At 36.1% G+C, this 16,957-nt stretch overlaps 1 protein-coding gene across 1 annotated transcript; it reads right to left on the minus strand.

Annotated features, from left to right (window-relative positions):
• Window positions 1–15,593: 15,593 nt before the first annotated feature.
• Window positions 15,594–16,560, minus strand: LOC139426883 (uncharacterized). The gene is made up of 2 exons (XM_071187007.1): window positions 16,264–16,560; window positions 15,594–16,166 (listed from the first exon to the last, which is right to left on the minus strand). The coding sequence occupies exons 1-2, from the start codon at window positions 16,558–16,560 to the stop codon at window positions 15,594–15,596; spliced, it is 870 nt and encodes a 289-aa protein (XP_071043108.1).
• Between the last annotated feature and the right edge of the window lie 397 nt (window positions 16,561–16,957).

Raw genomic sequence — 16,957 nt, forward strand, 5'->3', positions numbered from 1 at the left:
CTTGTCCCCTATCTCGGTGGTGTTGACTCCACCCCGCCTCACACTCCACCTCGCACGTCACCTCACACTTCGTCGAACCAGATGAACCAGAGTGCACTTGACGCAACGAAGAAAAATAAAGACGGGGGGGACGACCCAGACCGAAAACGGAAAAAAAAGAAGAAATAACGAGAGAAAAAAAAAGAAAAGACGGAAAGAAGGCGTGCACAAAGGTCGCCGCTCTCACTTCACCTCTCACTCTTCGCCACACTCCCTTCGCCTCTCACGCCTCGCCTCTCACTCTACGCCTCTCACACGCCTCGCCTCTCACTCTACGCCTCTCACACGCCTCGCCTCTCACCCTTCGCCACTCACGTCTCGCCTCTCACGCCTCGCCTATCACACTTCGCCACTCTTCTCCTCTCACGCTTCTCCTTTCACCCTTCGCCTCTCACCCTTCGTCACTCACTCTTCGCCATTCACTCTTCTCCTCTCACGCTTCTCCTTTCACCCTTCGCCTCTAACGCTTTGCCACTCACTCTACGCCACACACTCTTCGCCTCTCACTCTACGCCTCTCTCCCTTCGTCTCTCACCCTTCGTCACTAACAAAAAACAAAAGAACGAACGAAAAAGAAGAAATAAAAACGAATAAAAAGAAAACAAAGAAACGAAACGAACAAATCGCACGAAAGAACGCGATGACGTAAAAGAACCATTGGCGGGATGGAACTAGGCGCACGATGACGAAGACCGCTTACCCCGAACCACCAGCTCGCTCAATCTTGCCGGCCCGCTCTAGTCGAGCAGGTTCGGTCTCATGGGCTTGCCTAGGCAATCCCGCACGGGAGTTGGCCGTCCGAAGACGTTGCCCGGCGAGGAGCTCTCCCGTTACGCTCGCTAGTAGATAGGGACAATCCTACAAAAGTGGCCTGGTGCCTTAGAATTATTTAAATCCCCTAACCCATTTATGGTCACCTCTGTCTACCGATCTAGCTAATCACAGTCTGGGTGGGCTTGGGTCGAACAGCGAGGAAAAAAGGAGTTTATTGAAAAACTAAAAAAATACTTATTTACAAATGAAATCCAAAACATTGAAGAGGATTATGCTGAAGGTTAACATCATTGAATTTTGAAATACATTCTGAAAGCTGAAATCTTATTTATAGTTTTCTTTGAGAATAATTCTGGAACATGTACATTAAATAAGAGAGAAGCAAGGCCACTGTTAAAACGTTAATATGATTATTAATTTTTTTTTTTTTCATTTTTTAGAATATTATTTTAGTTAGATTTTAATGAGATGGTCATTTTCTGCTAGAAAGTTCATTGCGAGATGAAGTTTTTTGTTTAGAATTTTATTGTTGATGAAGGATTTTCTCCACTCATTTATATAGTTAGGATTTGGTTTTGGCGTATGCCAAGATAAAGTTAGTGGGCAGTCTTGAAGGTAGTGATCAGGATCGCCTGGGTTACCGCAAGAACAGTTTTCGCTATTAGTAATTTTTAGATAAAAAAAATATTTTGGAAAAGGTCCATGACCTGTCAGGAACCATATTTCCTGTTTAGTTAGTATTTTATTCTTTAGCGAGTTGATATCTTTATATAAGTCGAATAGTCTCCTTCCTGTGTCTGAGGTATTCCAGTTTTCCTGCCACTCTTCGTTTATTTTTTTAGCAATTTCGGATTTTAAGAATGTTTTTGGGAAAGGATAAAGATATAAAGGTACGTGGGATAGTGCTGCCTCTTTCGCGAGTTTGTCTGCTATCTCGTTACCTGTGTAGTCCTCATGGGCTTTAATCCATTTTAGTTTAATTTTCGATGTTTGTAAGATTGAGCGAATATTATTTATTGTGATGTTTCTGTTGTTAAGTTTTAAAATTGATTGTAGTGCGGTTTTGCTATCTGACCATATTTCTGTTTTTTGTTTCCGCATGTCGGATGTGGTGATGAATTTAATACATTCGTATATTGCTAGGAGTTCGGCTTGAAAGATTGAGTTGTTATTATGAAGTTTAAATTTTTTTTCTGTCACGTTGCCAACGAAGGCAAAGCCTGTTCCATTGGGTTGCCATCTGTGAAGAAGTTGTTACGTTTGATGATATTTTTCGAGTTGATATCATATGTTTCCTGAGTTATGATTTATAGTTTTGGCTGGATGAATAAGTTGACCATAAAAATATGACTCATATTGGTTAGTTCGGAGGTTCAAGCCTAGGAAGGAAGAGTCTCTGTTTAATTGAATGACATTAATTTTTTTAGCTATTGCTTGAATTTCGAGGTGAAGGGGAGGGAGGTGAGTTATCAGGAGTAGAGCAGAAGTTGGAGTTAAATGGTAGGCCCTGGATATTGATAAAAGAAATTTCCTTTGAATGGTTGTGAGGACTCTCTCTAATCGGGGTGATATGTTTTGTGCCCTGATGTTGGCTCCATGGGAAATTGTTGGAATAACTATAGTTTTATATAGATATTTTCTGGATATGTTGTTTATGCCCCAGTTTGTGGATGCTATTTTCCTTATAGTCCTCTATCTATATTTACGCCTAGGTATTTGAAGAAGTTTGAGCCTTTTAGGGATTGATTGAAAATTTTGAGGATAGGTCTTCTGTCAGAGAATTTGAAGTAGGTATATGACGATTTGTTGATGGATAATTTTAGAAATCTAGAAGTTAGCCAAGACTCTATTTTTGATAGAATATCGTTACATTTTAATTCAAGTTCTTTTCGCGATTTGCCACCCGGGTCTATTAAGAGGTCGTCAGCAAATGCTATTAAATTATTTGAGAAGGGAGAATTCTTTAGTAGATCATTGAAGAAAAGATTCCACTGAAGAGGACCTGTGCACGAGCCTTGAGGGCAACCTTTATGGAGGTCTATTGTTACAAAGCCTTCTGGGGTCAGGAGAGAAATTTTTTTGTTGGTGTTTATGTTGAGAATTTTTGCGAGGTTTGCTGGAATATTGGATTTAGAAAGTTCCTTGTGAACATGTTGGTATTGGGTATTATCAAATGCTCCAGCTATGTCTAAGGATATGGCGCACGTGGAATTAAACTCACGTTTTTGGGAGGTGAGGACATTAATAAAGTGCTGTAGAGCGGAGTTAACGGATTTACCCATTCTGAAACCGTATTGATTTATGCTGAGAAGATTATCAGATTCAATATAATAGGTGATTCTTTTCGATATGATTTTCTCTAATAATTTTCCCAGATTTGGGAGAAGTGTAATTGGGCGATAAGAGTTTATTTGCTGAGGGTCTTTGCCGGGTTTGAGAAAAAGGAGTAGCTGGCCGAATTTAAAGAAGTCGGGGAAGGTGGAATATTTTAAGCATGTGTTGAAGAAGTCAAGAAGTAGATTTGGAAAATGTTTTGCTATGTTTTTGATGATGATATTGTCTAGACCATCAATTCCTGGGGCTTTGTGGTTATTAAGTTGGTCAGTGGTATTCATTAGTTCCTGTTTCGTTATGGGTGGATCTGGGACCCTGTTCCTAAAAAAGAGAGGTGTTTGTGGTATAATATTATCGTTCGGAAAAATTTTATTAAGATAATTTAGAGCCTCAAATTTGTAGTTGTTTGTGTCTAGAATAGTGTGAAAAGGAGATGGATGGGGGTTGTCCTTAAAAGCGAATTTGTAGTGGGCTCCGTAGATGTTTTTGGACGTTTCGCAGAATTTTTTCCAAGATTTAGATTTTTCGGTTTTGATCATTTTTTTTAATTTTGCACGTTCTTTTTTAAAATTAATCGTGAATTGTGATTTGATCTGAGTGTCTTTAGATTTTTGGATTCTTTTTCTGATTGCGACTATTTTATTTTTTTGAGTTCTGAGATTGGGGGTCCACCAGTTGATTTCTTTTTTATTAGAGTAGAAATTTTTTACTTTGTAGGTTTTTTTACAAATCTCAAAGATAGATTTTATCAGCAGGAGGGTGAAGTTATTTAATTCTTTGGGGTTGTCTATTTTTGCTAGTTTAGCAGAAAGGGACTTTTCATGGTCCTTGAAGAGTGTTACAAATTTTGAATGATTCCCGAATTTTGTCTTGAATCTAGTATTGGATGAAATTTTGATGGAGTTGTTACTTTTGATTCGAATATATTTGTGGTCAGAATTGTTAAACATATCTAGGACCTGCCAATCTGTGTGGTCTTTGAGGGAAGGTGAATTGGTGATTGTCTGATCGGGCCATCCCTGAAAATGTAGTGTTTCAAAGGTTGGGGGAGCGTTAGGTACGTTTAATAGAAGGAGGTTATTTGCTTGTAGGAATTCAGATAGGAATTCACCGCGTTCATCATTTGTATTGTAGCCCCACTGTATGCTGTGAGCGTTGAAATCTGTGCAAAAGATTATTTTCGAGTTAGATGAATATTTATCTGTAATCTGTTGAAGCTCAATTAGGAGATCGTTTATATTTGCAGCCGGGGAGATGTAAGAAGAGTTAATTATTAGCGGAGGAGAATTAATCGAGTTTATAGAGATTGAGACTGAGTTTATGTTTTGTTTTATTAGTAGGGGGTTGAGGTTTTTGTTAATTAGAAAAATTCCGGATTTGTTATTTTTGGAATGATAGAATTTCCAATCTGAAGGGAAACCTTGAATCTGGTTTTTTGGGCAATATGGTTCCTGGAAACAGATCATGTCCACTTTCAGATCTAAAGCATTTTTTTGAAGTAAGCTCATGGCGTCTTTTGATCTTTGCAAGTTTATTTGTATGATTAAAAGTTGGGGGATGTCAATTATTTTTGTGAAAAATTTTGTAAAGTTGATGAAGTTTAAATTTTGATCAGTCATAATTTTAAATATGATGCTAAATGTTTAATTAACTTGGGAGAATAGTTTTCAGTGGCCTTGTTTGTACAGAAACCAATTTGAATGAAACGAAATGAACATTGCTTTCTTGAAGTATATATAAAGATTTTTTTTTGAAAAAACATTACTTAGGTAAATACTATAATACTAAACATAATTATGATTTTACAGTTGGTTAAATAAGAAGAAGAAAAAAGATAAGGAAGAAAGAAGAAAATAGAAAAGAATAATAATTGTAAGTGAAAAAAATAGATGTTGTTCTATTGGAAAAGTTTAAATGTGTGAAGCACAAGAATATTTTATTTGTGCAAAAGTTCTGAAATTTTATTCTAATAAAAAGGCGTTGGAAAAAGGGTTAAGTTTAATTAAATAACAGTTAAAAATTAGAATTAAAAAGAATGAAAGAGTTGAAAATTATTATATTTTTTTTTTTTAGATGCGTAGAGCTAAGAATGAAGTAAAGTTAACGGAAAATTAAGTATTTAAAAAGAGTTAAGAAGAAATATGTTAAAATTTAAGATAATTGAATATTGAAATGTTTAGCAAAATGTTGAAAAGATTTGAGTTTGTTACAAAGAGAATTATGAAGAAAATAAATATGAAAAATATTAGGAAGATAAAGATGAGTATGCAATACATTAAAGTCTATGTTAGAAGTTATTGTAAAGTTATTATTTAATACAAGAGATTACCGTTGTTTTTGTTGCGGAGTTGTTGAAGTTCGTGAAGGTAGGTTGGACAGGTTGCAGAAGAGGCTTTGTGATTGCAGTCTAGGTTCATTTGGCATTCTATGTTGCTGAAATGGCAGTTGATGCAGTAGTCTGATTGTTCTGTGCATTGGTGGATTGTGTGTCCATCATATCCGCATTTCTCACATACTTCGCTGTGTTTGCAGTCGTCTTGATGATGTCCAATCCGTTGACATTTGCGGCATCTCAGTAAGATCAATCTCTTCTTTATTATGCATTTGAACATGCCGGCATAGAAGGTATGAAGTTGAAGCAGATCATTGGAGAATTTTCTGTTGGTCTTGAAGACTATGTGTCTTTTGTTGGTGTCACGTCTATGTGGAATTTCTTTGATGTAAGTTAGATTATCCGTGTTGTCGTCAAATTCTGTTGATTCTTTGAGAATGGGAAGATTTCTTCGCTTGTGAACGATTGAGGGATATTCAAGAGAATCATGGATTGTTGCCTTTGTTCCTTTTTTTGACTTGAAATCCATTTGTTTGTAGACTGGAGTAAGCTTGGTCTCTGTTTTGTAAGTCGTGGAATTTAGCTCGAGGTATTTTTTATTTTTGTACACTCGTTTAACTTTCAATTTCGGTTGGTTTGTTTGGATCTGTTGTAGAAGCAAATCTGTCGATTGTTCTGGTGTTTCCTCTATTATGATTGGAGTAGGTGGTTTTGGATTACTTTTTTATTCCATATTTGGATTACATTATTATTCCATAAAATATGATATAAGTTTGCAAAAGGTTTTTTATATGAATTGTAATATTTCAGATACTGTGCTGACTGGAGTTTAAAAGTTAAGGAAAACAAGAGAAGGAATTATATTTGTAAACATGAAGTTGTTGTATTCTTTTATTAGAAAAGTAAGAATTTTTTTTTGCATAGTGTATTGAGTTAAATTGATAGAGCGTTAAGTTTTAAATAGGTACTCGTTATCTGCAATAAAGGTCATGGCTTGTATGAGTTTGTCTTTCACTAAAATCACTTCATTAAAAAATAATCTCCATTCTCTTTCTAGATTTGGGGCAGGTATTCTTGTGTGCCAGGAAAGCGTAATTGCGCAGTCGGTAAGATAGTGGTCGGGGTTGCCCTTTTGACCACATGCGCAATAATCAGTGTCAGATAGACCTAAGTAGTTTAGGTATGTGGGAAAAGGACCGTGGCCCGTCAAGAACCATATTTCGTATTTCGTTGGAATGCATTTTAGACTGTTTGTGTTCGGAAAGAGATTATAGAGTCTTCTACCTGTTTCAGCTGTGTCCCAGTATGATTGCCATGATGTGGTGACTATTTCTCTCAATTCTTTTTTTAAGATCGATTTTGGTTTAGGGTGATTGTATATGGTTTGGTTTGAGATGGCTGCTTGTTTTGCTAATTTGTCTGCAATTTCGTTTCCTAGAATATCTATGTGAGCCTTAATCCATTTTATTTTAATGTTTGAGTAAAAGAGATTTGTTTTAATTTTGTTTACTAAGATATTTTTGGAGTTTAGTTTTTGAATTGATTGAATAGCTGATTTACTATCTGACCAAATTTGGTAAATCTCGTTTTTGGGAAGAAAATTTTTTATATATATTATACATTCATGGATAGCCAATAACTCTGCCTGAAATATTGAATTATCGATTGAGAGTTTGAAAGATTTGTTTATTACTTGATTGGTGTAAGCGAATCCTGTACCTTGAGATTGTTTCGAGCCGTCTGTGAAAAATGAGTTTTTTGGTATTAAGTTGATATTTTGCATATTGTATGAATCTTGCGAATTTATTTTATGATCTATAGTTTGGGATGGGTGAAAATGAAAAGTGTAATTATATGCTTCGTAATCTTTAGATTTAAAGTGTTTACCTGAAAAGTTTGTATCAGAATTTAATTGTAGTATTGTTATTATTTTAGCTATGGCTTGTATTTCAAGATGTAGTGGAGGAATTTGGGTTAGGATAAGTAAGGCTGAGGTTGGGGTTGAGTGATATGCTCTTGAGATTGAAAGGAGAAATTTCCTTTGAATTGATAACAAAGTTCGTTCTATTCTTGGTGAGATATTTTGAGCCCAGATATTTGCTCCATGCGAAAGTGTTGGTAAAACGATTGTTTTGTATAGATGTTTTCTTGTATTATTGTTTATTCCCCAATTAGTTGAGGCTATTTTACTGATTGATCGATGTAGTTTTGATGACTTTTCTTTAAGAATTCTTGTATGTGGACCCCAGTTGAGGCTTCTATCGATGATTACACCTAGATATTTGAAGGAGTTAGTTCTTTTTATTGTTTTGTTAAATATTTTTAAGATTGGGCCTCTAGATGTAGTTTTAAAGTAAATGTAGGATGATTTGTCTATTGAGAGTGTGAGGTGTTTTGTGTTTAAACAGTTTTCGATGTGTTTTAAAATGTCATTTGTTTGTATTTCCAGTTCTTTTCTACTATTAGCTCCTTGAATTATTAAAAGGTCGTCGGCGAAAGCAATTAAGTCTTTAGAAAATGAGAAGTTTTTAAGGAGGTCGTTAAAGATAATATTCCATTGGAGGTGTCCCGAGCAGGAGCCATGTGGACAGCCCTTTTGGATTTTTTTATGAATGAGTCCTTCTGGTGTTTGGATTGAGATATGTTTATTTTGATTTATGCTTGTTAGTAGTTTACAGAGATTTACTGGGATGTGGGATTTTGCTATTTCTTCGTGGACTATGTGAAATTGAATATTGTCAAATGCCCCTGCTATGTCTAGTGAGATTGCAAGGGTATGTGCAAAGTTTTGTTTAAGATGAGAAATGGAATCGATAAAATGTTGTAGGGCAGAGTTTACTGATTTTCCGGTACGGAAACCGAATTGATTTGTGGTGAGGAAGTTTGTGTTTTCTATATGATAGTTGAGTCTCTTTGTGACGATTCTTTCTAGAAGTTTTCCTAAATTTGGAAGAAGGGTTATGGGTCTGTAGAATTTGATTTGTTTTGGATTCTTCCCTGGTTTAAGGAAAAGAAGGAGTTGTCCATATTTGAAAAAGTCTGGAAATGTGGTGAGTTTTAGGCAAGTGTTGAAAAATTCCAGAAAGACATTTTTAAAATTATGAATTAGTGATTTAATTATTATGTTATCTAGACCATCAATACCTGGAGCTTTGTTATTATTTAGTTGAGAGGTTGTGTTAAGTAGCTCTTGTAGTGTGATGGGGGGGTCACCTGTTTTTAAAAAATAGATGTGATGGAGGATTGAGATTTTCGTCTGGGAAGATTATATTGAGGAAGTTTCTTGCTTCTTTTTTGTAATCATTGGAATCTAAAATAGAATGAAAAGATGCAGGATGAGGGTTTTCTCGGAATGCGTGTTTGTAGTGTGTTCCATAAATATTTTGTGTATTCTCGCATAAGGATTTCCATGAATTAAATTTTTCCTTTTTAATTTGTTTTTTGAATAATGCTCTCTCTTTTTTTAATTTTATGATGAAGGTATTTTTGATCTGTGTATCTCCTGTTTTTTTAATTCTTTTTCTAATTGCTTGGATTTTATTTTTCTGGATCTGTAGAGCAGAGCTGAAGTCCACCAAGATAGCGTTTTGTCTTTTTGTATGTAATTTTTTATTTTATATGACTTTTTACAAAGATCGAAAATTAATTTTATTAAGTTAAGAGTGAGCTGGTTCAGTTCTGGAGGGTTGTTTACTGATGAAAGAGATAGAGTAAGAGGGGCTATTTGTTCTTTAAAAAGGCTTATTAATTTTGTGTGATTTCCGAATTTTGTTTTAAATCTCGTATTGCTATTGATTATTAGAAAATTGTTGATTTTGACTAAGATGTAATTATGGTCTGAGTTGGAGAATTTGTCTAGGACTTGCCAGTCTGTGAAATTTTTGAGATCATTGGAGTTGGTAAATGTTATGTCTGGCCAGCCTATGTTTAGATTAGTCTCAAATGTCGGGGGGGCGTCTGGAGTATTTATTAGATGAAGAATATTACTGTTAATGAAATCAAGTAGGATTTCTCCTCTTTCATCGTTATTTTGATATCCCCAAAGATTGTGGTGTGCGTTTATGTCAGTAAAGAATAATAGATCGGAGTTGTTGGAATATTTATTGATTTCAATTTGGAGTTCTTTTAATGTGTCGTTGATGTTATCTTTTGGAGAGTTGTATGATGAATTTAGTATCAGTGGTTTGGTGTTTGTTGAATTTATGGAGATAGTTACCGAGTTAATTGCTTCCGTTATGAGGAGTGGGCATAGGGTTCTATTTATCAAGAATATTCCTGCTTTTTTATTCTTAGATTGAAATAAGTTCCAGTGAGATGGGTATCCTAGAATTTTGTTTTGATGATAATACGGTTCTTGAAAACAGACCACATCAACCTGTAGATCTTTTACTGTTTTTTGGAGTAAGAACATTGCATCTTTACATCTTTGGAGATTAATTTGAAGTATTTTGATTTCTGGTATTTTGTAAGATATTGAAAATTGTTGAGAAAAGTTTAGAAAGTCAAAGGTCTGAGAAAACATAATCATAATTTTTTTTTCGTATTTTAGAAGAAGTTTGGATGTCTCTGGAAGGAGGCCTGAGAATTTAATGAGTTAGAAATTTTCATATGTTGCCTAGAATTGGATAATTGTACAACAGAAAACGGTGGTTTTGAAAAGAGAATGGCGATTATCTTTTAAAACCCCCTTTTTTTTTTACTATTAAAACGAACAAATTTTAGTTTATTTAAATTATAGTTTATTTAAATTTTAGAGAAAACACTTTTTTTTTTCCTTTTTCTTTTTTTTTTCTCTTTTTAAAACGAACTTAATATTTGTTTATTTGAATTAAAAAAACTTGAATATGATGCTAGAAAAATCCGAGCAGTTGTGGATGTTTTATTAAAAAACTCTTTGTTGAGGCACAAGGAGAATACATCATATAAATGGCATTATTTAAATGAAAAAATTAGAAGAGGAAAATAACATTTATAAATAATGAATAGAAAGAGAGAAATTTAAGGTTATTATAAAGCTGTATTGAAAATAGTTAGAATTGATCAATGCTGTAAGAGTTAGTTAATATTGACTTATGATGAGAGAAAAGAAAAATATTAATGAGAATATTAAAAAAAAAAAAAATTAATGCGAAAGAAAAGAATTATTATAAGTGTAATACATATCAAAACTAAAATAATTTAAACAATGTTACCTTAATAAAAAAATTAAATAGAAATAAAAATAACAAAAATTAAAAATTAATAAGAGAATGAGAGAATTTCTTAATGGGGTAAACTTAAATTTTAAAGCATTTGAAGGGGGAAAATTAAATTTTTAAAGCACTTAAGGCTAGGCTAATGAAAGTAATGAGGAAATTGAAGTTAATATAGGAGGTTACCGGTGTTCTGGTTGCGGAGAAGTGGAAGTCTATGGAGATAGGTGGGGCAAGTTGGTGAAGACGCTTTGTGGTGGCAATTTAGGTTCTGATGCTCATCTTTGTTACTGAAGTAGCAATTGATGCAATAGTCTGTCGGTGATTCACATTGTTGGATTGTATGGCCAGAATATCCGCATTTCTCGCAGATGTCACATTGACTTTTGCATGTGTCTTGGTGGTGTCCGATGTCCTGGCATTTACGGCAACGGAGTAGGATTATTCTTTTCTTGATGAAACATTTGAACATTCCCGCGTAGAAGGTATGTAGTTGTAGTAATTCATTGGAGATTTTTCTATTGGCTTTAATTACGACGTGTCTTTTATTCTCGTATCGTCGGTGTGGTATATCTTTGATGTAGATCAATGTATCCATTATTCCATCGAAGGTCGTTGATTCCTTTAGGATTGAGAATACTTCGTCGACAGAAAAGGTGTGCGGGATGTTCAGGAGGATTAAGGATTGTAGTCTCTGCTCTTTGTCTTTTACTTGGAATCCAGAGTTTCGTAGGTCGGAATAGGCATGATCTCGATATTGTGTGTTGTGAAATTTTAACTCGAGGTACTTTTTATTTTGTAGATTCTTTTAACTTTCAGTTTAGGCTGATTTTCTTGGATTTGTTGTAGCAACATTTCTGTAGATTGTTCTGGGGTCTCTTCTATTATTATTGGTATTGGAGGTCTTGGGTCGCTGTGGAGTTGTGGTGAATTGATCTCAAGTGTCTGTAGTCGTCGGGTAATAATGTCAAGTTTGTCTTCTATCGAATTCAATTTCTCTGAATTGTGTTTTGTTTCTTTTATGACAATTGGTACTACTTCCTTCAACTGTTGGTGGTCGTTGTTGATATTCTGGAAGTTGGTTATTGTTGGAAGATCCAGCGAAGTTGTTATATCTTTGAGTCTGTTCAGGGCGTTAAGGCATGCCGTTCGGGGTTTTTTCGGTAGGTTGAATTTGGTTGAGGTTACAGAGTTGATGTTTCTTTCTAGGAGATTTATGATGTCTCTGATTTCCTGTTTTGTTGGTGACGATGTTGAGATTGGTATTTGGGTTACTTCAGTTGTTGAGAAGGAGGATGAGGATCTTTGGTCATTGTCATGGTCTCCTAATGGATCTTCAGAAGGCATGAAGTCCAATAAGCTTTGAAGAGGATGTATGGTATTCTCATCATGTGAAGAGACGTCGTTTCGTGGATGTTGTTGGTGCCTTTTAGTCTTAATAGATGGCCTAGGAATGCTTGAAGTTGGCCTTGTTGTCTTGGGTGTTGAGGAAGTTGTATTTTCTTTCTCAAAATTGTTTGTTCGTTGGGATCTGGTTTGAGATCTTGTAGATCTTGCTGGTGTAAAGTGGATGTCGTATTCTGGTGTTTTGTTCATTGTCAAGTTTTTGCTTCTTGAGTATAATCAGAATTAACAATTGTTCAATTCAATAGCCTTGGAGTTTTTTAATTCGTTTTATGAGTGGCTGCGGTGAGTCTCTCCCGGAACCCTTTTGGTTTCCATTAATCCTGCCTAAGATTGAAATTTGGTGAAGGTTGGGCTGAAAGTTGGGGAGTGAGTACTAATTGGGATGTTAAGATGAAATTGTTATATACTTAATTATGGAAAGTTGACATTCCATTGATCTGGCTGTAACCACCGCCAGTTGGTAGTATGAACAAAAGTTTAATTAAAAAGGGTATAAAATTATTTTTTTTTTATTTTAACTGAAAAAAGAAGTTTTGAATTTGGCGATAAAACTAGTGCCGATTAGCATTAAGTTTGAGATTTTGACCAATGGAATACCTGTTTTTTTTTGGGGGGGGGGGAAAATGNGGGGGTGTGAGGGTCAAGTTATGTCAGTGGTGGTTTTTGGTTTAATCCTTAAAAAGTAATAATTATGAAAGAAATAAATTGTTCTGTTTTTGGCGAAAAGACATGTACCGATTGACATTAAGTTAAAGATTTTGATTAGTTGGTTTTTTTTGGGGGGGGGGGGGGGNGGGGGGGGGGGGGTGTATGAGGGTGAAGTTATGTCAGTGCGGGTTTTTGGTTTATTCCTTAAAATAGCAATATTTAAAAAAAAGTGGTTCTGTTTTTGGCGAGAAAACAAGTACCGAGTTACATTAAGTTAAAGATTTTAATCAGCTGTTTTTTTTTTTTTTTGGAGGGGGTGTGGTGGTGAAGTTATGGCAGTGGGGGTTTTTTTGGTTTATTGCTACAAATAGCGATAATTAAAAAATAAGTAGTTCTGTTTTTGGCGAGAAAATAAGTACCAATTTACATTAAGTTGAAGATTTTGATCAGTAGATTTAAACTAAGTAGTAAAAGAATTTGAACAGTAGTTTTTTTTCTGATGGGGGGGGCGGAACGTGGGGGTGGGGGGGAATGAGGGTGAGGTTATGTTAGTAAAGGTTTTTGGTTATTCCTAGAAACAATAATTAATAAAGAAGAAAAATTGTCCTGTTAATGGCGAGAAAACTAGTACCGATTTACATTCAGTTAAAGAATTTGATCATAAGAATTTGATCATAAGATAGATGATAACTCAGTTATGAGTGGAAAGAAGCGAAAATACTATGGTAGTAGGCTTAATTTTAGAATGGCGATAAAACTAGTACCAATATACCTAAACAATTTCTAAATATATCGTAAAAGGGAAACCAGGCTGGCGATGGTTAAGAGAAAAAATTAGATTGGCGATATTAATAGTACTTAATAAAATACTAAGAAAAAGTTAGATTGGCGATATTACTAGTACCAATTAAAATACTAAGAGCTAAGGAAAATGTTGGCCAGAGCTATGTTAGACTACAGAAGAAAGAAATATGACTAACCTAGAATGGTGTCTGTCAGTCCCTTCTAAGATGGTTGCTATAAAGTTGAGATTTGTAGACATTTGAGATGGATACCTAAATTTGCTTATTTAGTTTATTCGTCCATTTTTAATTTTGGCTTGACGTAAATATACATATAGAAGGGTAATAAAAGACAACAGAACACACAGAAAACTTTTTAATAGATAAAATATACAATGTGTAAAATAAATGCAGTAATACAATGGTATATGTAATATTTATATAAGAAGCAATACTAAATTTTGTTTACACACTGACTCTGAGATTTTGGTATTTATTAAACCTAGATAAACTAATTAAAAATGTTGTTGCATACAGTCGATTAAAATGAAAAATAATTTTTGAAAGTTGGATGTGGCGTGATGAGAAGAGCTTAACTGTTATTGTAGTCATGAATTAAGTTTGTTTACTAAATATTGTTGACAATTTGCTGTGAAATAGAACGGCAAAAAAGTGAAAAAAGAGGTTTAATAAAAAATCGATAAATAAAAAAGTGGTGGGTTAAAGATTATAAAACTTGTACCTGTACTTTAAGCAAGAATTGGGGCACAACATACAATAACATTTAAGCCTATATAAAAGTTTCTCAAAGTCAGAGTACAAAACAATAAAAGTTTAACATAGCGATGGCCTATTCCTTAGAATGAGAATTAATTTTAAAGTTGCTGAAAAATAATGTTATGATCGCCGAAAGTTAAAATGAAGTATATTGGCTGAGAGAGAATCGCATTTAGCATTGAAATGAGCAAGTAGATATGAGAAATGACACATTATGAAATTATTATAAGTGTTGAAAGTTAGCGATGAAAGTAAATTGCGTTAGTGTACATACGAAGATGGCGATCCTATGCATTAGGCCTTGATCAATGGAACGTCGATTTCAAAGAATCAGAAACATGAAATATTGGGCTCCCAGGGCCCGGAAAAGACTCACCAGTGATGCCTTGGAGATTTACATAGTGTTTTGGATGTTTTTTATTAGAAGAGGATGTTTTTTTATTACTTTTTTAGTTGGAAAATATACACTGTGCAATTAGCACGACAACATCGGTGGGTAGCTAGATCAGTAGTAGTAGATAGGGACATTAATAATCCGAGAGCGACCAGCTGCATGGCTTTTGAGCCTAACGCCGCCTTTCGAGGGCCGCCACTCGTTTGCAGGGGTGCGGAAGCACCCTTGTTCAAAACTACACTCGCTGCTCCACACGCAGCCTCCGTCACGGACCAGGTCAAATCAACGCCGGCTTTAGCGACTATTAATTTGCCGGTCCCTCCCGCCCGAGTCGGGTTGGACTTCGATTCGTCAAAGGGTTTTTATTTTTATTTTTTTGTGTTTTTGTTGACCCCCCTGACTGAACCGGTCCATGCCTTCCATTTCTGCTGTGTACCAGGAAGGGCGAAGATTGCCCTCTTCCCGCAGGCAGGTGATGTGATGCTTTAAGCAGACACATTCACCTGGGTGTGCACGAGGCACTTGAAAAATAGGAACTGTACTTATACCCTCTCATGATTCCGTCTGCCATTTATCTTTCTACTTGCTCGACATGCTCAGCAACATGTCTCATGAGGTCAATTAACACACTCGTATTTGTATCTTTCATGACAATGTCTCTTAGAGTGTTATCACCTTTGATAAGCTTCCTCCTGAACTGTTCCGTTAGAGAACAGTCCCTTATATAATGCTCTGCTGTACCCTCTACGTCGCATAGGTTGCAGTTATCATTGATGGGCAGCCCTCTTTTGTGCAAGTAGGATGGGAAACTGCCGTGTCCGGTAATTAGTTGGACTATGAACTCATTGCCTATGCAGGTCTTTAATGACACAGTATTAATAATCTTCTCTGCGGCTCTTCCTTTTGTGTTTGGATTACTCCACCTTTTCTGCCATTCCTCTATAGCGTTTTCTCTTAGTTGGGGCAGTTTGCAAGGTGCATTGGGGCAGTTTGAGGGCGAGCTTCGCCGCATAGTCGGCTAGTTCGTTCCCTACAATACCTATGTGCGCCCTTACGTAGTGAAATCTCACTTTTTGAGAGTTGTTAGTGAGTTTTAGGTATTCTCTCTTAACCTTGTTAACTAGTTTGCTCTTGTTGTTAACATCGTTGAGGGCCTGCAGGGATGACAGCGAGTCACTGTAGATGTGACTTCGCTTTGCCCCATTTTGAAAGAGCCATTGAAGAGCTCTCAGGATTGCAACCATCTCTGATTGAAACACCGAGTTCTCATTCGCTAACCTTTCAATGATCGCTTCTTTTATGTTAGTGTTGTCAAGGATGACCACTCCTGCACCTTTTTTGTCATCCATCCCTGAGCCATCTGTGAATATTTCTAGGCCCTTACCTTTTGGTCTTTCACTATCGTAAGGGACACTAGGTCTCTGGGCTGGGTGGTATGCCCAAATGTCAATGGGGGCTTCGTACTCATCGACATCGAAAGGGAGGTCCTGGTTAACAGGGGTCCCTTTTGAGGTACTCATCGACATCGAAAGGGAGGTCCTGGTTAACAGGGGTCCCTTTTGAGTGTCTGAGCACAAATCTCACGTATTCATTCTTCGCCTTGAGATCAAGAGGCAAGACACCGCCTAGTGTTTGTGCAGTAGCCGTGGCTACTGTGCAGTATGCCTTGGTCATCCCTATGAGGAAGTTCCTTTGGATCCTCCCCATAAGGTCACGCACACCTTTGCGGTCAAGTCTGCTTCCCCATGCACCAATCCCATACAGAGCTATTCTTTCAATGCTACCTGCATAAATTCGCTTAAGAAGGTCTGGCTGTTTACCATAAAGAGCTTTAGCTGTTCTTTTTAGCTGCATAGTCAAATTGTCGGTTCTTTTCTTCATCTCCTTAAGATGCGGGATGAAGTTGAGTTGCTTATCCCATCTGACACCTAGGTACACAAAGCTTTCTACAACGGGAATTCTCTTTCCTTCCCAGTTCAGTTGCGGATGTCTTGTCAGCTGCTTTCAACCTACAAACGTTCTTCTGTTCACCGGCATGTTTGTCATTTTTGTTGGACTAAAGATCAGTTTGTAGAGCTTGCTCCAGTCTGAAATATTCTTGAGCACTGTGTTCCCCAGTTCTTGGATCTTACGGATACTGGTGCCAGCTATAACTAAAACAATGTCGTCCGCGAAGGCTTGGAGTTTCGCGTTTTCCGGAAGTTCCAGTTCCAGACAGCTGTCTGCAACTAAATTCCAGAAGAGCGGTACGCTACAAGACCCCTGCGGGCAGCCCCTG

This window comes from Parasteatoda tepidariorum, chromosome 10 (genome assembly GCF_043381705.1).
Source record: "Parasteatoda tepidariorum isolate YZ-2023 chromosome 10, CAS_Ptep_4.0, whole genome shotgun sequence".
Lineage (NCBI taxonomy): Eukaryota > Metazoa > Arthropoda > Arachnida > Araneae > Theridiidae > Parasteatoda > Parasteatoda tepidariorum.